The sequence below is a fragment of the Ruditapes philippinarum genome, unplaced genomic scaffold (genome assembly GCF_026571515.1).
Source record: "Ruditapes philippinarum isolate M1 unplaced genomic scaffold, ASM2657151v2 ctg1323_1_1_1_1, whole genome shotgun sequence".
NCBI lineage: Eukaryota > Metazoa > Mollusca > Bivalvia > Venerida > Veneridae > Ruditapes > Ruditapes philippinarum.
The window spans coordinates 751-18,052 of NW_026863126.1; the positions used below are offsets into that span (position 1 = coordinate 751).

A 17,302-nucleotide genomic window follows, 5' to 3' on the forward strand; every position below is an offset into this window, starting at 1 on the left:
TAAAATGAACCCTGGACCAGCTCATTATTTAAATCCCTGATAGTATATGTTCTTGGGTTTGTATTTTGAATTCCATCAATTGTAAATATTTCTTCTGTCCAATTTGGTGTATATCCTTTTTCAAAATGTCTCTTAATTTTACTTAAACGAACACGGTCTCCAATCTTAAATTTAGCCTTACTTTTTGATACTTTTAAATCACCATATAAATTAAAATAAACATTACCTTTATTTAACTGTTTGCTTGCTTGTTTAGGTGACATTTTTATACTACTATGTCTTGTGTTATTGTATTTTTCTAACATTTTTGGTAAATCATTTAAATAAGTATTAGAATTATTAGAGGTGAAGTATTTCCACATTATTCGCTTTAGGGATCTATTGAAACGTTCGATAACCACAGCTTTGCCTTCATTAAATGTGTGGTACATGTTTATTGTATTTTTATCTAAGAATGATTGAAAAGTTTTATTATAAAATTCCTTTCCTTCATCAACCCACAAATTCTCTGGTTTTCTACCACCAGAAACTATTTCCTTAAAAGCCTCTGTAACAGAATCACCAGTTTTATTTTTTATCGGAACAGCCCAAGCATACTTGCTAAACACATCAATAACTGTTAAGAAATATTTTATTCCTTTGTTATCTTTAGAAAAGGCTTGCATATCAACTAAATCAGCAGACCAAGTTTCATCAACATCATTTACTATAACTCTCCGTTTTGGAAACTTCCGTTTGATTGGTCTGTGTAATTCATTGGCTAATTTAACGTTCCATGTTACTTCGGGGGTAAGTCGCATGTTGCTTATATCATGCTTTACCCCCTTCTTCCGTTTTTTGAATTTCGTGTTTGCTCCAAACCAAGTTTATATTTCATATTTATAACAGGCTTTACTACTAAATTTTTTGCTAGTTTTTCACCAATAGTTTTTGATTTAGTTGTCTTTAAATCAGATAACATTTTCTTATCACACTCACTTTTACTTAGGCCACTATCGTAACAATAGTCATGATTCATACATACTTCATCTAACTGATTAACAGGTGATCCATTGACCAGTGGGTTACCTGGTCCGCAATAGTTATATCCAGGAAGAGTTAAACCTTTTTTAGGTAACAAAGGTAACATAGCTTTATGAATATCTATTGAACCGCCTTGTTTTACAAACTTAGATTTCAATTTACCGCATGAAGCACACACGGCTTTTATCATTAATCTTCCGTTTTTTGTTGTAACATATTGAGGATTTACATTATCAGTGTATGTTCGTTCTTTTAAACAATATATTTGTTTTTGTTAACTCATTTATATATTTAAATTATAAAAAAGGACTCGTTGGTTCCCGCCTTTTAGACTGTCTTATAGTATTCCATTTATGAGTAGTATATAATATGATGGTTCCGGGGGGTTTTTGGCCTGAGGGTGTTCTTAAATCAATAAAATGGGGTTTATGTCGAGCTGTCTTACTTTTTGGGTTGATGGGTAAGCTATGTCGAGCTGTCTTACCCTTTGGTTTGATAGATAAACACTTTATTAGGCTTCAAAGTGTCCTGGAACCATCATATTATATACTAATTTCACCTATAAGTTACACTTATATCATCTGAATGGAAATCAAATGGGACAAAGCCATATTCAACAAACTTTATGTTATTACCTCTGCCACCAGTTTTTTCATTTTCATTTGGTCATGATCAGATAGTTTTTTTTAGATGTCACGTTGCACACACCGGGCTTACAAATACATTTTTATCCATGCGAAAATGCTCCATTTTGAATTGATTGTTAAAATAAGTCACTGTCAAGGAATTTATTCTTAAATGTCAAAACCTTGCACAGGTATGTTATAGAAATAACCGAGTAAATTCAATTTCAGATATTTTTTGATTGTCTTCCTTTTTTTATTAACCTGTTACAAATAAGAAATGAGATGAAATTTAAGGTAGAATGCGACACTTTGCGAACTTTGAGTAGCTTCTTGAAAATAGATTCCGTTGATATTATTCTAATAGTTTCAGCCAATTTTTGTACACACGACGTCAAAGTTGACCATCAAAGCCCGTTTTTGAACATGACGTCGTTGCATATCCTTGGCAACTGTTACGGGTCTAATCAGAAATATGGTCAACTTTTTGGCATGCCAATTTTCAAGACACTACTCGAAAGTTCACAAAGTGTCACGTTCTACCTTAAAGATTTAAGCTACTTATTTCATAAGAATAAATTAATAAACTTAATTATTTTAGATTTAATGATCATATTTTTTTGATAATTATAATGGTCGAAATGATATAACAAGTCAATGTGCCGTTAAAGCATAATAAACAAATTGACAAGGAAAACAAGTGTTATGTTGATATATAGTATAATATATTTTAAAGTGATAAATAATTACAATTTTATACTTTTATGTTAACTCTTCTCTTGATAATCAAACATCGATGTCTCCATGACTTATATATATATATGTATATATAGACAGAAAAATGTAAATATTTTTTTTAATTCGCATCAAATTTTACTTTTTTCCATTTCCTGAAAGTATTTCAAACTGTAGGTTAGAAAAGTCTAGCACTGAGCCCTCAAAAAATAAAACAAAAATAAGAAACACACTATTTTATCCACCTTAATATTTACATTCAATCTAACTATCTATTATTTTATAGCAATTTTCCCAAAGTTAACTAACAGAAAGATACAGTTTTTATCCCATACAAAGAATAATCATTGATATATTTTAATTTTCACGTCTCGTTATGTATTCCCTCTTATAGATATATACTTTGTTAAAAGTAACTACATAAAATTAAAATGTTAGTATGCATATGCTTCTATTTCAACAAAGTGAAGCCAGCGTCCGTCTTTTTGTAATCTAAGAGTATCTCCAAACGTCTGTTGGTCGCATTGTATTTCAAGATTATATATATTTGTTGCAGGACCTGTATAGTTTGCACAAACATTGTTTCCAACATACATTGTCAAATCCCTAAGTCTTGAATCTGCAATATATAACAATGAGATAAATAATATATCAAAACAGCTTTAATCAGCTTATGAGTAATGGTGATAGATACACATTGATTAACTACTAATAAAACCTATTGTTAAATTATTGTTAATAGTCATTTAAAATTACGTTTTTGCAAATCAGCGCCATACTATTTTAAATCTAAATCAATGCCATCACATCAAACACATAAAACACGAAACTATCGCATGGTTTCGAACGTTTTCTTTGTTTTTACTAACTCATTATACTCAGTACACTTTCAATGACCATTTGAAAACTATCTAGCAGTAACGTTACAGTTTTTCATTGATTCAGATAGGGAAAAATCTCAACTAATATATAACAGGTGGAACGAATTATTTCCACTGAAAAAAGCCCTTAAATCTTGAATCAACATTACTTTCTCCACAAGGTGACAGTTAAAAATCCGTCTCTAACATTGAACGTTTCCAACGGTTGTATCTTGCTTAAAGGCATCGCCATTTCTTTAGCAGAAACATACCTTGATGCCGCCCCAGCCGGTGTTACATAAATGATATAAACAAGGATAATTACTGAAATAAAATTTATGCTAACGGCTAAAATTGAAAGGTACAACCGCTTAATGAATTTTTTCAACTGAAAAGCCCTTAAATTACTTATTCAATATACTTTTCCTGCCCCCTAACGTGATACGCCACTGTTAACATTCTATCAAAGTATTTTAATATTTAAACACGAATTGGATATCTGTTAAAACGTAAAAAAAAACCCAAAAAACACCTGGCCCCGTGTTCACTCAGAAAATATCAGGATCAGGAGTGATCCTGATTTTATTTTCATTGTTTGATGTTTCTAAAATTATTTGTGTTTTGTTGAATTAAATTGTAAATATTCAAAATGTAAAAATATGCTGATTTGCAAAGAAAACAAACTATTTTGGTATAAAATCAACAATAACAAAACAAATACAAAAATATTCGGATCAAAATAAGGATCAATTTTAGGATCAGGATCAATATTTGGATCAACTGTAAAATGCCCATATCTTGCAAAATTAACAATTTATTTATTCTAAAATTTCATGTACTTGCTATTTTAAGTCCTGTTTTATCAAATTTATAATCAGATATATATCTATGAAGATAAACAATGAAGAATATCGGGGTTTTTAAATTTGATCCTGATCTTGATCCTGATCCTTAAATCTTTGTGAACACGGGGCCTGGTTTTCAAACAATTTTGACATATTAGAAAAAATACGTCAAGTCTCAAGTAAAGACAGGGATGTTTCACGTTGGGAGGCAGGATCGGACCCCTAAGCGTCTGTGATTCCACTTACAATCCGTCTCTAACATTAAGTAAAATAGATAAATACAGAATCCCTAAAGAAAGCCCAACACGGCAAAATTGAAAATGTTGCAGGCTCGGTTTGATTGAGCCTGTTCATGGACGGTACTGGAAAGTGCAAGTTACCGTCCACGCCCCCTAGCACCGGCTTAAGCAGAATTCAACATTTAAACGTGAAATAACAATAATGTCGTGTCTTTAAGTTCCCAATTGTCGTATATGTTGCTTAATTACTTTTATGACAGCGAAAACATCTTCAAACACTTGCCTTATTATTTTTACTGAAAGGTTGTTTACTATAGCATTAGCTGGTATTTATTTGGGGTTTCAATTTGAAACTTAGTAAAAGGGGCACAAGTAAAATGGTTTCCTGCGGTGCACATTTTAATGATATATATAAAGATATTTCTTTTAACTATTTTCAACATTATTTGGGGGGGGGATAAACGTTTGTATCAGGGATAAAGTTGAATAAACGATCACTATGGAAGAAGGTCTTTGGAAACTGGTGACCGTTGAAGACCGGAGAAGGTCGAGCATAAAACAATTATTTCTTTTTAAGAAAATGATTAAATAGGCCTTCATTTTATGAATAATTCCGAGCAAAAAATAAATAAAGTAAACACACAAGTTTACGCAGAAAATATCTCTATTTATTATGGCTGATGCCACTACGAAAATTTTAATTTTGTAGATTTTCAGTATAAACAATTTATTGTTTGAAAAATTTGAGATAGATATTTAAGAAACATTGATAATTTTCAAACATATCATTCAAGTTTTTTCCAACTTTAACGATAAATTAATTATAGAAAATTACAAATAAACACCGATAAACACTTTCAGAACTAGCAGACGACTGGCTATTCATATCAGTAAGGATAACGGATTGTGTATCTCACTGTATAAATCGTATGTAAAATGGTCTGACATATGGTAGGTTTAATAGTTAATTAAAATACTTTGAAGTCCAAAGATGTGTTGAATTTTATACAGTGACGAAGCTAAGATCCAAAGCTTTATATTGGTGTAATACATTTTTAAATCGGACATTTAATCACAACAAACTAGCGGTTTAAAAACAGCTTATTTTGTATTGTTTTAGCATAAGCGATAGCGATTTTACTCGAAGATAAGGGAAGCATTTTTCCACTCGATATACCTCGGCTATTTACGTAGATCATATTGAAAGTGTTTACAGGTCAGGGTATCGCATTGTAACATGACCAGCGATTGGCTGAAAAAAAGTGCAGGGAAAACCGTACGAGTCAATTTATACATGAGGTGATTGGATGGAAGTGGGGTATTTTTAAGTTAAAAAAACTAATTTAAAAAGTAACACTACACTGTTTTCTGAAGAAAATGAAATATTTCATGAGTCTCTGTGATAATTTTGACTTGGATATTTGCATTCATAAAAAGTGTATGTCAGTCCTGTGATCAGCAGAAAATTTCAATGAAATGGGGGGTAATCCTCTCTGAAGTCATTTTGCAAAAAATTTGGTTGGCTACCCCTATATAACAAGAACATTTTCATGTGTCAGGCATTTCATTCTGCTAGAAAAATTAGCTTTTTAGCATGAAAACTCAATTTTAAGGTAGGATTAGGGACCATTTCTTATAATGTAAGTCTATGGAAATATCAATGTGAGTGTCTGACCTAAAGAGAGGGAAATTGGAACTGTCATAATTCATTTGTAGTACTTTGTCTTCATTGATACACCATGAAAAGCTGATATTTTGGAAGAATGGATGTATACAGCCTGTCTAGGTATGAAATTTCATTATTTCAATGCAACTGTTGGTGTTTACAGCAGATAATGTGTCAAGGGGGTCAATCTACAAGCATTGTTTACATATGAACAAGAGTATTAGTGTTCCTTAAAAGTTAATAATGGTTTGTATTTTTCTTTAAACAGTGAATTTGAGTGATAATTAATTGGTAATATGTTGATGATGAATAATGTAGACCTTGGTCATTAAAAATATTTTTCAGATTTCAAAGAAATGCTGTACATTGGCTATACACATGCCAGGTTTGAAGACTTATGTATAACTTGACAGGACCTGATGTAAGCACATTGGCCACTTTTGATGGGTGTTGCAGGTATATCACTACAAATGCATATTGCCAGGTTCAAAACTAATATATTAATACTAGAAATAGTCTAGGGTGCTGTTTCGGTTAACTTTCGACTTTATTTAGGGGCGGACATTTCTTCGCTCGGCACTAATTTTTTTCCATTTTGCTCAAATATTTACATAGAATGTCACAAATAAATTGCTTCTATGTCTGTTTCCCATATAAGAATGTTTTGTGTTTCATTTACAGGCATATATAGCATAAAAGCTTCAAATAAATAGCATTTTAAGGCTTCTGTCTTAAAATTTACTTGGTTTCAGGGCATGAATATCAACACATACTTAGAAATTAAAATCCATTGAAAAATGTAGCATAATTCAGTTAGGTAGCCTCTGAATAACCTCTTATTATGTGGTTAAGATGTAAAATAGTGATAAAAAATTATTGTTTTCTATTTGGTAATACATATTTACACACTCACAATGTATAATGCCATAGTTTTTAGACTTTATATCTGTTTAATGCATAATTGAAAGAGCATCATAATGGCCAAGGGTAGAATTATTTTGTAGAAAAAGTTTTATTGATAAGTAAAAGTTGATCTACTTTTTCACAATCATATTAGGCACAATTATAACACAGCTTTAGTGTCTCTGATGTGTCTATAAACAGAAAAAGCACTTATTCTGGTAGATAAATGTACACAAAGGGTGTGATTATGCACAACTTTAGTGAATTACCTCCCTTTATTTATTGAGAAACTTAGATAAGTGCATAAATTCTAGTGTCTGGCTACCACAATGAGAAGAAAATACACAATACTATCCATTCCAAGTACATTTTGGTCTGAAGAGGTGATTTACATGGTAAAACACCTGAAAGAAGGTTTCAATTGTCATATTTGGCTCCAAATGAATGCAAAAATGGCCAATAAATTGGGTGTAGAAGTCAAATTTTAGGCTATTACTGTGCTGTTAAGTCCAGAGGAACTTGGTTTTTCCATATATTGCATTTTTTATATCCATGTAAGAGAGAGACAAAATATATATAAAGAATTTTGGCATTTTATTGACATTTAGGCTTGTATTTAAGACTATATAAGCAAATATTTGGAGTAGAAAAATACAGCAGGGGCAATTTTAAAATACCTAGTTACACCCAAAATGTTGCTATGTGTGTACAAATAACGTGTAATCCATAGTCAGGTCACTATAGAGTAGTTATTAAGTATGTTTGCTAAGCTAAATCTTCATTCAGGAAGTCTATTGGTAATAAAATGTTGAACTTTGGGTGAAAAATCACTTATTTTGTTATGGGTGGGGTGATAAAATTGCTCCCTGCTACATCCTTTTGTTAGAAAATTAGTATTTTGAAGCACTTCTGTTATGAGAACAGTGTAGTGTTGCTATCTGAGTGATTTTATGGAAGTTGTTACAAAATTGGCTTCAGAATAATGAATTATGTATGAAAATCACATGCTAACATTCATTTTCAGAATATTCGGATTGCGGCATAACGGCGCTTGTTAGAAAAAAGGGAATTTCAAAGTTTTAAATGACTTAAGAGTGGTGAAAATGCATCCATATAATTGGTAATTGTATATGCAAATTCATTTATTATTAGATATTAGAATACTAAACATTTAATATTCCCTTTAGGTCAGGGTATCGCATTGTAACATGGCCAGCGATTGGCTGAAAAAAAGTGCAGGGAAAACCGTATGAGTCAATTTATACATGAGGTGATTGGATGGAAGTGGGGTATTTTTAAGTAAAAAAACTAATTTAAAAAGTAACACTACACTGTTTTCTGAAGAAAATGAAATATTTCATGAGTCTCTGTGATAATTTTGACTTGGATATTTGCATTCATAAAAAGTGTATGTCAGTCCTGTGATCAGCAGAAAATTTCAATGAAATGGAGGGTAATCCTCGCTGAAGTCATTTTGCAAAAAATTTGGTTGGCTACCCCTATATAGCAAGAACATTTTCATGTGTCAGGCATTTCATTCTGCTAGAAAAATTAGCTCTTTAGCATGAAAACTCAATTTTAAGGTAGGATTAGGGACCATTTCTTATAATGTAAGTCTATGGAAATATCAATGTGAGTGTCTGACCTACAGGTAAATCCGTAACGTACCGGCAAACGGTATTTAGCTAGGTTTTCGAAAAGGTCAATTAACCAATCATGTACGGTTTACAGATCACATGCTCCTCCATGTACCGAAAACAGGTCACGTGCTCCTCCATGCCTCAAAAGTAAAACGCGTACTAATACCCTGCGGTCTCCAGACCGCAGGGAACAAGAAACCAAAAGGGCACATTATATGAATATTATGTTAGTGTTCATCCGTGCTGTTCTCCAGAAATTAGAAACTTCGACAGGAGTCAACAATTATCTGAATGGTGGGTTTAAAACTGACCTTATGAATATGCATAGTTTACGTCACTGCGCGCGAAGACACACGCACCCTTGTGCTTCAGTAAAAATGGAGGACGTAAAGATGGAGTGCGGCAATGCGAGTTTTAACGTGCTTGATATTGAGAATGTACTTTCGGACAGCATTTTTGACGAGTGTCTTGGCACGACTGATGAGACACCGTCAATGACACAGCTTTTGACATTTAATACACAGGAGCTAATTACTGGTATGATTTATATACATGTAAACACTTAGTCTAATGTCACGTGATGTGTCACGTGATGTATGTTCCTAAAAACATTTCGTCCACAGACACTTGGGGTGTGGAGCTCAAAACGCATTTAAAATCCAAATAAAATGCATATTTGTCAATCCCAGCACATGTACTGATCATATATATATCAAAATTATAAACCGTTTTGAAAAAAATTCATATTTCAACGTCTATAATAATTATAGACGTTGAAATATGATTTTTTTTTCAAAACGGCTTATATTAAGTTTATTTGATATATATGATTTGTACATGTGCATGGATTGACAAATATGCATTTTATTTGGATTTTAAATGCGTTTTGAGCTCCACACCCCAAGTGTCTGTGCCAATGACACGAGTGCAGGGCACACTAACATTAACCGACCTGGTAAGGCCAATTTCAAAACAGTTACAACTCGTCAACTCGAAGTCGATTGAACCAGTCTAAACAATTTAAGTTAGATCTTGATGAAGTTTGGTCAAACATTTTCAATTTTCAGTCATAATAAATCAATATGGATTTGATACTGACAATATGTTCGATTTAAGCGGACATTCAACTGAACCTTTTACCCTATGAGCATATTGCGAAAAATGGCCGTTTTCATTGAAAAGCCACCTGTAACAAGTTCAAACTGCTATGAAACTATGAAAAATGCTTCAATACTGATGAAACTTGGCACACATGTTCACTACACCATAGCCTCTGTAACAGCATGCTCAATCGTAAATTTCCTGTTACCATGGCAACGGGGGGACGTCTCATAATTGCCAAAAATCACTATTTTGCATTGCTTTTTTTCATCAAAACTGATTTTAAAGTGCTGCAACTTCTCAATGAATTGAGATAAAGTAAAAGGCTTTTCAGCGTCAGTTACTAGTGACACTAAGATCGACCTGAGGCCATTTTAAGCCTGTCACATGTCCAAAATTTTCTTGGCGATGAGGGGGACTCCACCCCCCTTCAAACCCCCAAACAGAAGGGGGCACATCCACAGGCCTCAAAAGGGGGAGCAAAAAGCCGTCGAAACACGCTTATATGAGGGAAAAGGTTAAGAGAGTTTGACTTAACATTTTTAAGTAATTCATTGTATATTTTATGTAATTAAACTTTTTTCTGTAGTAGTTGACATCTTATTTAGAAAAAAGCAAATGCATTAACTGTTTATGAAAAAACTGAAACTTTCTTTCTTTTAGATTCCAGAAGATTTGGAGTTCAAGTATCATCCAACGTAGTATGAACAGTATTCCTTAAAAAACAAAGGATGCTAATAACTGGGCTTTGAGAGTCTTGGCAGACTGGGCTAAGTTCCGTTACAGTCAGGAGTCTACTCAGATAGAAGGTGTTCATCCTATTCCTGAAGATGTTGGTGCTTTAAATGATGACATGATTTAAGTACTGGGGTCAGCGCTTTGTCGTGGAAAAAAGGCAAGACGGTATAACCACCAAACTCTCTTTACACAAATTGTGAGTGGTATGCAAAGTTATCTAACACATCTGCGGATGTTTCTAAATTCAAATTTCACCATTTCATGTTTGAATGTTGAATTCTGCTTAAGCCGGTGCTAGGCGGCGTGGACGGTAACTTGCACTTTCCAGTACTGTCCATGAACAGGCTCAATCAAACCGAGCCTGAAACATTTTCAATTTTGCCGTGTTGGCCTTTCTTTAGGGATTCTGTATTCATCTATTTTAGTACAGTGTCAAGACCTAACATTAACTTTTTCGAGGAGAATTTCAGTTAATTGATTTCAGAAAGTGCTTAGACACTCGCATGATTGAAAGAACTGCATGCACAGGGGATTGGCATAAAAAACAAATGCAGCTGATCTTGTAACAAAGGAAGACGAAGTTCAGCTATAGCAATCAGGGATGTTATACTGCAGTAGGTTTAAGTAATGCAGTTTTCTTTTACAATGGGAAATTATTTGGATTTTGTGACTTTCAGGAGCACGTGAGCTGCCAGACTGATCAGTTTGAAATTTTAAAAGACAATGCTAAGGACTTGCGTTATACTAAATTAACACCAGGGATACGTAAACATTCTCAAGGAGGGCTGAAAAGCCGAAATGCATCTCTTAAGCCCATTATTCATTACGAGCAGGAAGACAGAGCATATTCTATTATAAATCTTTATGACTTGTATTTGTCCTTGATACCGCGGGTGAGTGCGTTCTATATGAAATAGATAAATACAGAATCCCTAAAGAAAGCCAAACACGGCAAAATTGAAAATGTTGCAGGCTCGGTTTGATTGAGCCTGTTCATGGACGGTACTGGAAAGTGCAAGTTACCGTCCACGCCCCCTAGCACCGGCTTAAGCAGAATTCAACATTTAAACGTGAAATAGTAAAATTTTGAATTTAGAAACATCCGCAGATGTGTTCATACGGCAGTTATCATGGAACCTTCAATGTGACAATTCCGTGCCATTCCATGAAAAGCGGCATATGGTCCCCAAGTAATAAAAAGCGTGTGCCCTAAACGAGAAAACAATGGGCGGAACTAAATAAAATGGAATTTTGAAAGGGGATCAGAGGTTATGAAGCCTGCGTATCACAGATAAGACGTCAAAAGACAAATTTAAAAAGCAGGCAACATATCCTAAGGGTGATTCAACATTATTCGAGTAGGAATATTGGAACCACCAAAGTGGAAAATGCCGAAAAGTTGAAACTAAAAATACCACAAGCACAACAATAATGTCGTGCTGAACGATCTTCAAGGATCGAAAATATAACATCATTGATTAAATGTACGGGGAGACTTTTTACAGCCGCCACACGGCACAAATAACACGGATGTGAAGTGTAGATGAAAACGGATCTCCGAAATTTGGTGCTGCAACAATAGCGAAAAATTCTATTAAGTCTATGATTAAGAGATTCTATAATGAAGCAGGCATTGATATGACGGATAGAAAAATATGTAATCATTCTGCTGGGGTTGCACTTTGTACCACATTGTATTATTAAAAATTTCCAAGACAAAGCAGTAATGAGTAGGAGCAAGCATAAGAGCAATGCCGTACAGTCCTATCAACGAGAACAGTTTGAAATTCTAAATAACATAAGTAATGCTCTTGAGCCTAATTTGCCACCTCTTAAAAAAAGAGAAGACTTCACTTCCATCTGAAACTGTACCTTACAAGGATGTTGTTCCGGTAAAGCAACTTCCTGACATAAATGATAACAATCTGACAATAAATGACTACTTTTATGAAGACAGTACTATGAAGCACTATAAAAAATAGAAGGCGACTATGAACAGAGTTTTGTATAGTATTGACTTTTGTTCTTCTATGAAAATTAACACACACTATTTTTAAGAAATACAGCGTTTTCATTGGATGACAAATAAAGCTGGACACTAAGAAATTTTAAATGCATTTCTAAGTCCCAAGAATCCTGAAACCTAATTTTATCCTTTTCCTAATTAGTCAGTTTCAGAATGAAATTCATTTTAAATAAAGATATTTGTTGATGATCAAGGTCATGTTAACCTGCTTAATATATTTGCAGAATTATCCTCTTTTCTTCTTTGATTTTATTGAACACTTTCCTTCACTGGGAAAAGTGGATCGTGCTGTCCGTGGTCAGGTCTTGTTTAATTCTACTGGTAATAGGGAACCTATGGTATATGCCATGAACACGGGATCTTGGCCATCAGGTGACCAAACAAAACGTTTAAATTTCCTATAACAGTTGCCATAGATTTTTCTTTTTCATAATCAATTCATTTAGTTTCTTTTAATGAGTTTACTTGTATTTGTTTTTATTTTTTTATTTTAAATTAGTGAATAATATAGTTAAATATTCAATCCATTTTATTGATATAACATTGGATTTTAAATTTTCAAGTCACTTATGTCTGGATTATTCGCTCATATATTCTATATTGAATATCACTTTTTTATACAAATACTGAATCTGCTTTCAAATGAATGGATTTTTGTCCAATGCTTTTTGAAAACAGGATGTGATTGTCGTCAAGCAGACTCTTATCAGTCCATTTATTTTTATCCTCTGTGCCAACTTCAGTGTTGTAACATGTTCCTGGCACTATAGAATAATTGATTCAAGCACATTTTTTTTTGGGGGGGGGGGCGTGAATGAGGGATCTGGCACTTTTTCATGACCCCTCGTGTACAGATTTATGTTAAATTTACCCGACTTCAGATTTTCAGGATTCATTTTATTACGGGTTAACTTTAGAAAACTTGAAAACAAGCCTAACCTAAACATTTTTGTTCAATCTCACCAAAGATTTTGTAGTAAAATTATTTCTAAATTAAACAAGTGGTTTAGATGTTGTTAAATGTTTTTTTCTCTCTAATTTAAAAGGACAACTAGATGACCTTACATACCAAATATCAAAGCACTAGGTCTTTCATGAACAGGCTCAATCAAACCGAGCCTGCAACATTTTCAATTTTGCCGTGTTGGGCTTTCTTTAGGGATTCTGTATTTATCTATTTTGTGATTTTTGAGAAGAATAATTTTTAAGATTTCCAAAAATAACTCTAAATAAAACTAATAAGGGCCCTGGTGGGTCCGTTTGCATTTTCAGGGGAATAATTTGAACAATCTTTATAAAGGACCACTAGATGATGTTTTATACCAAATATAAAATATTTAAATTGATTAATCCCTGGAGGGGCCTCTTTTGACCCTTGGGCATAGGTCTTGCACATTTTGACAGGCAGATTTAAGATTTTCCTGTATACTCCTGTATAAAACTGAGGTGTCGTTGGGGGCCCCTTTTGATACATGTTCATGTTACATACTAAATATCAAGGCTTTCCCCACTGTGGATTTTGACAAGAGGGTTTTTTAAAATTTCCCAAGATAACTTTATACAAAAATGATGAGCCCCCTAGTGGAGCCCCTTTTGACCCATAAATTTTATATTCTTTGTAGAGGATCATTAGATGATGTTACATACCAAATATGAAAGCTGAAGGCCTTGTGGTTTTTGACAAGAACATTCTTTTTAAAGATTTTGAGTAACGCCCACGGCTGGGCACCTTTTGACCCTAGGGGCATAATTGGAACATTCTTTGTGGTGGCCAACTAGGTTATGTTGCACACCACAAATCAATGCTCTAGGCCTTGTGGATTTTTAAAAAAGGTTTTTTGAAAATTTCCTTATATAATTTCATATAAAACAGAAGAGCATCATTGTGAGCCCCTTTTGATCCTAGGGGCATCCTAGAGGCATAATTTGAACAATCTTTGTAAAGGACCACTAGATTATGTTACATATCAAATATCAAGGCTCTACACCTTGTGTTTTTTTGACAAGTGGATTTTTAAATATTTTTCTAAATAATTCGGTTACTATGGCAACCAGAGTTCTTCAACGGATTTTTTAATAACTTTTTTCATTCAAGGAACATTCCTGTAAAGTTCAACAAATTTGCCCAATTGGCAATTGGTGTAGGAGGAGAAGTTGTTTAAAGTAATTGTTGACGCACGGACGTTTGACGACGGACAATGGGCCATCACATAACGTCACCTTGAGTACATTGTCCTCAGGTGCGCTAAAAAATGAGCTGTGTCACGACAAAACCAACATAATGGGTTTGCGACCAGCATGGATCCAGACCAGCCTGCGCATCCGCGCAGTCTGATCAGGATCCAGGCTGTTCGCTTACAAACCCTATTACAAGTAGAGAAACTGATAACGAACAGCATGGATCCTGATCAGATTGCGCGGATCCATGCTGGTCGCAAACCGATTATGTTGGTTTTGTCGTGACGCAGCTCAAATCTTACCACAACTAGTATCTTGACAGCCTCCGCCTTGTCTGTTATAAATCACAACTCTTTTGATTCCGTATACTTTTATGAACTCTATTTGAATCCATGGGCTGTAATCGCTAGGGCCACTGTGGTATAAGTTTCCTGTTATTCCAAATTTGTTATCTACCGCTTTATGTGGCCCAGTGTTAGAACTCCATTCTGATGAAGCAGTCACGCTACGATAACCGATGATAACATTAGCCAATTGAGCTTGAAATAAACAACAAAAGTAGGTAGTTGATAATTTGCTATTTTTTCTCATGCACAAAACAAATGGCTTAAAAGAAAATTGTCTTCTGTATGCATGAAAATATGAACATTGCTTCTTTGAAATTTATTAAGACGTAAATATTAAAAAAAAATCATTGCAGTGTTTATGTATTATGCATTTTTGTGTATCATTTTCTTTTTGTTTCCCCAGTTTTAAAACAAGGGCAATATTGTCGCAAAATATGCCCATCAAAAAGTTGTTGACATAGATGTGGGCATTATAGGTTTGCATTTAGAAGATATGCTCTGAGTTATGTCCTGAAAACATCTGGATATTTCATTTCACGGCGTCTTAACGCCGTGATATTGTGATGGGTAGTTTTTGGTAGCATGGGCAAAAGTCACGTGACAAAATGCCTTTCGATTTCTACAGCCGACATTTTATTGTTTTTACGCCAATTTCCGTGAAAAGTTGAATAGAAACAGTTTTTTTTCTCAAAACCATATAGAATCTAAACAGTATTTTTATCAACACACACATTTTAGCGTTTTATACTAACATCCTTTCGATTCGCCAGTTTTTATTTGTTTGAATGGATTATGTATGGTGGCTGATTTACACCATGCCGTACTTTCGCGTCTTCGCCACAAAATGCGAAAATGCGAAAACACGAAGGGACGACAAATTTGGACTTAAGTGTTCTCATGTCAGAATTATGTCTTTCATCGGAGTAAATCTTTTCACGTGTAAAATGTCTTTGAACATTACATTTCTAAGTTTCTATATTTGCAATTAAGAGTTTTTATTGCCTATTTGAAAAATTTCATTTTTCTTGCGCAATTGTCTATTTTTCCATAAAATACATTGGTGATTATGACTGTAGGGGTGCGGATTTTTTCCGGCGAACATTTTTATCTTGTGTATTATTTTTGATGTTTAAATATGATTTTTTTTTCAAAACGGCTTATATTAAGTGTTTTGATATATATGATCAGTGCATGTGCTGGGGTTGACAAATATGCATCTTATTTGGATTTTAAAGTCGTTTTGAGCTCCAAACCCCAAGTGTGTCTGCATGTGTCACACTTTCAGTCATGACAGTTATCACTTGTGTTACACTCTATCAATTAATGATGACTAAATGGACCCCGTACACAACTTTTGACCTCTCTATGTGAGCTTGACTTTGGTAGCAGGGACCTGAATTATGTCCGCAATATACCTCACAATGGTGAACATTTGTTCCAAGTTACATTAAAATTCCCCATGAATGTAGAAGTTCCGCTCCGTACAAGCATTTTTAATGACCTCTAAGTGTGACTTTGACCTTTAACATAGAGACATGGTTCACGAATTTGCAACTGCTTCTCTAAGTGGTGAATATTTCTATGAAGTTCCTTAGAATCCCACCATGTGTGGTGATATGCTCTGAACAACATTTCTATATTTTATCATCTTTTATGACATTGACCTTACATATATTAACCTAAATTACATGTTTTCACACCTGTTGTCATGATAATTACCATTTGTGTTTCAATCCCTTAATAAATGATGACTAAATGGTCCGAATACACATATTTTTATTTGATCTTTGACCCCCATTTATGACCTTGACATTGGCCAAAAGGACCTAAATTTTGCATTAGTTTAATTTAAAACCTTCCATATGTGTAGGAGATATGCTCTGGACAAAATCAATATATTTTATCATATTTAATGACATTGACTATCATCTTAAGTGAAATTGCCATTGCAAATATATTAACCTAAATCACATGTTTCACATGAGTTGTCATGATAATGACCATTTATGTTATAATCCTTTAATAAATAATAACTAAATGGTCCGAATACACATTTTCATATTTTTTATCTGCACTTTGACCTCTATGTTTATCATTGACCTTTGCTGCAGGGACTTTAAATTTGCACGCGACACTCTGCCCTACAATGGCAAACATTTGTGCCAAGTTATATAAAAATCTCTCAATACATGTAGAATATTTGCTCCTGACAAGCGTTTTTCAATGATCTTTAAGTGTGACCTTAAAAATTAATCTAAATACCTGAGTCATGCGCGCGACACGGCTTCGGGATCATTGGTGCCAACACTATAAAGTGCTGAGAATTGAGAACCGCTCAAGTCGGTGCTACGGGAGAGTGAGGGATGTTGCACTTATTC

General features: G+C 33.9%; 1 protein-coding gene across 1 annotated transcript in view; it reads right to left on the reverse strand.

The window, feature by feature from the left end:
* Nucleotides 1–2,522: 2,522 nt before the first annotated feature.
* The window catches only part of LOC132721208 (protein jagged-1a-like), a 37,284-nt gene continuing 22,504 nt past the window's right edge, over nucleotides 2,523–17,302 (reverse strand). The window contains exons 7-8 of the mRNA XM_060705472.1: nucleotides 14,880–15,116; nucleotides 2,523–3,000 (exon numbers count right to left, since the gene is read on the reverse strand). Coding sequence (XP_060561455.1) covers nucleotides 2,816–3,000; nucleotides 14,880–15,116 — 422 coding nt within the window. The 3' untranslated portion in view covers nucleotides 2,523–2,815. The remainder of the gene's footprint in view (nucleotides 3,001–14,879; nucleotides 15,117–17,302) is intronic.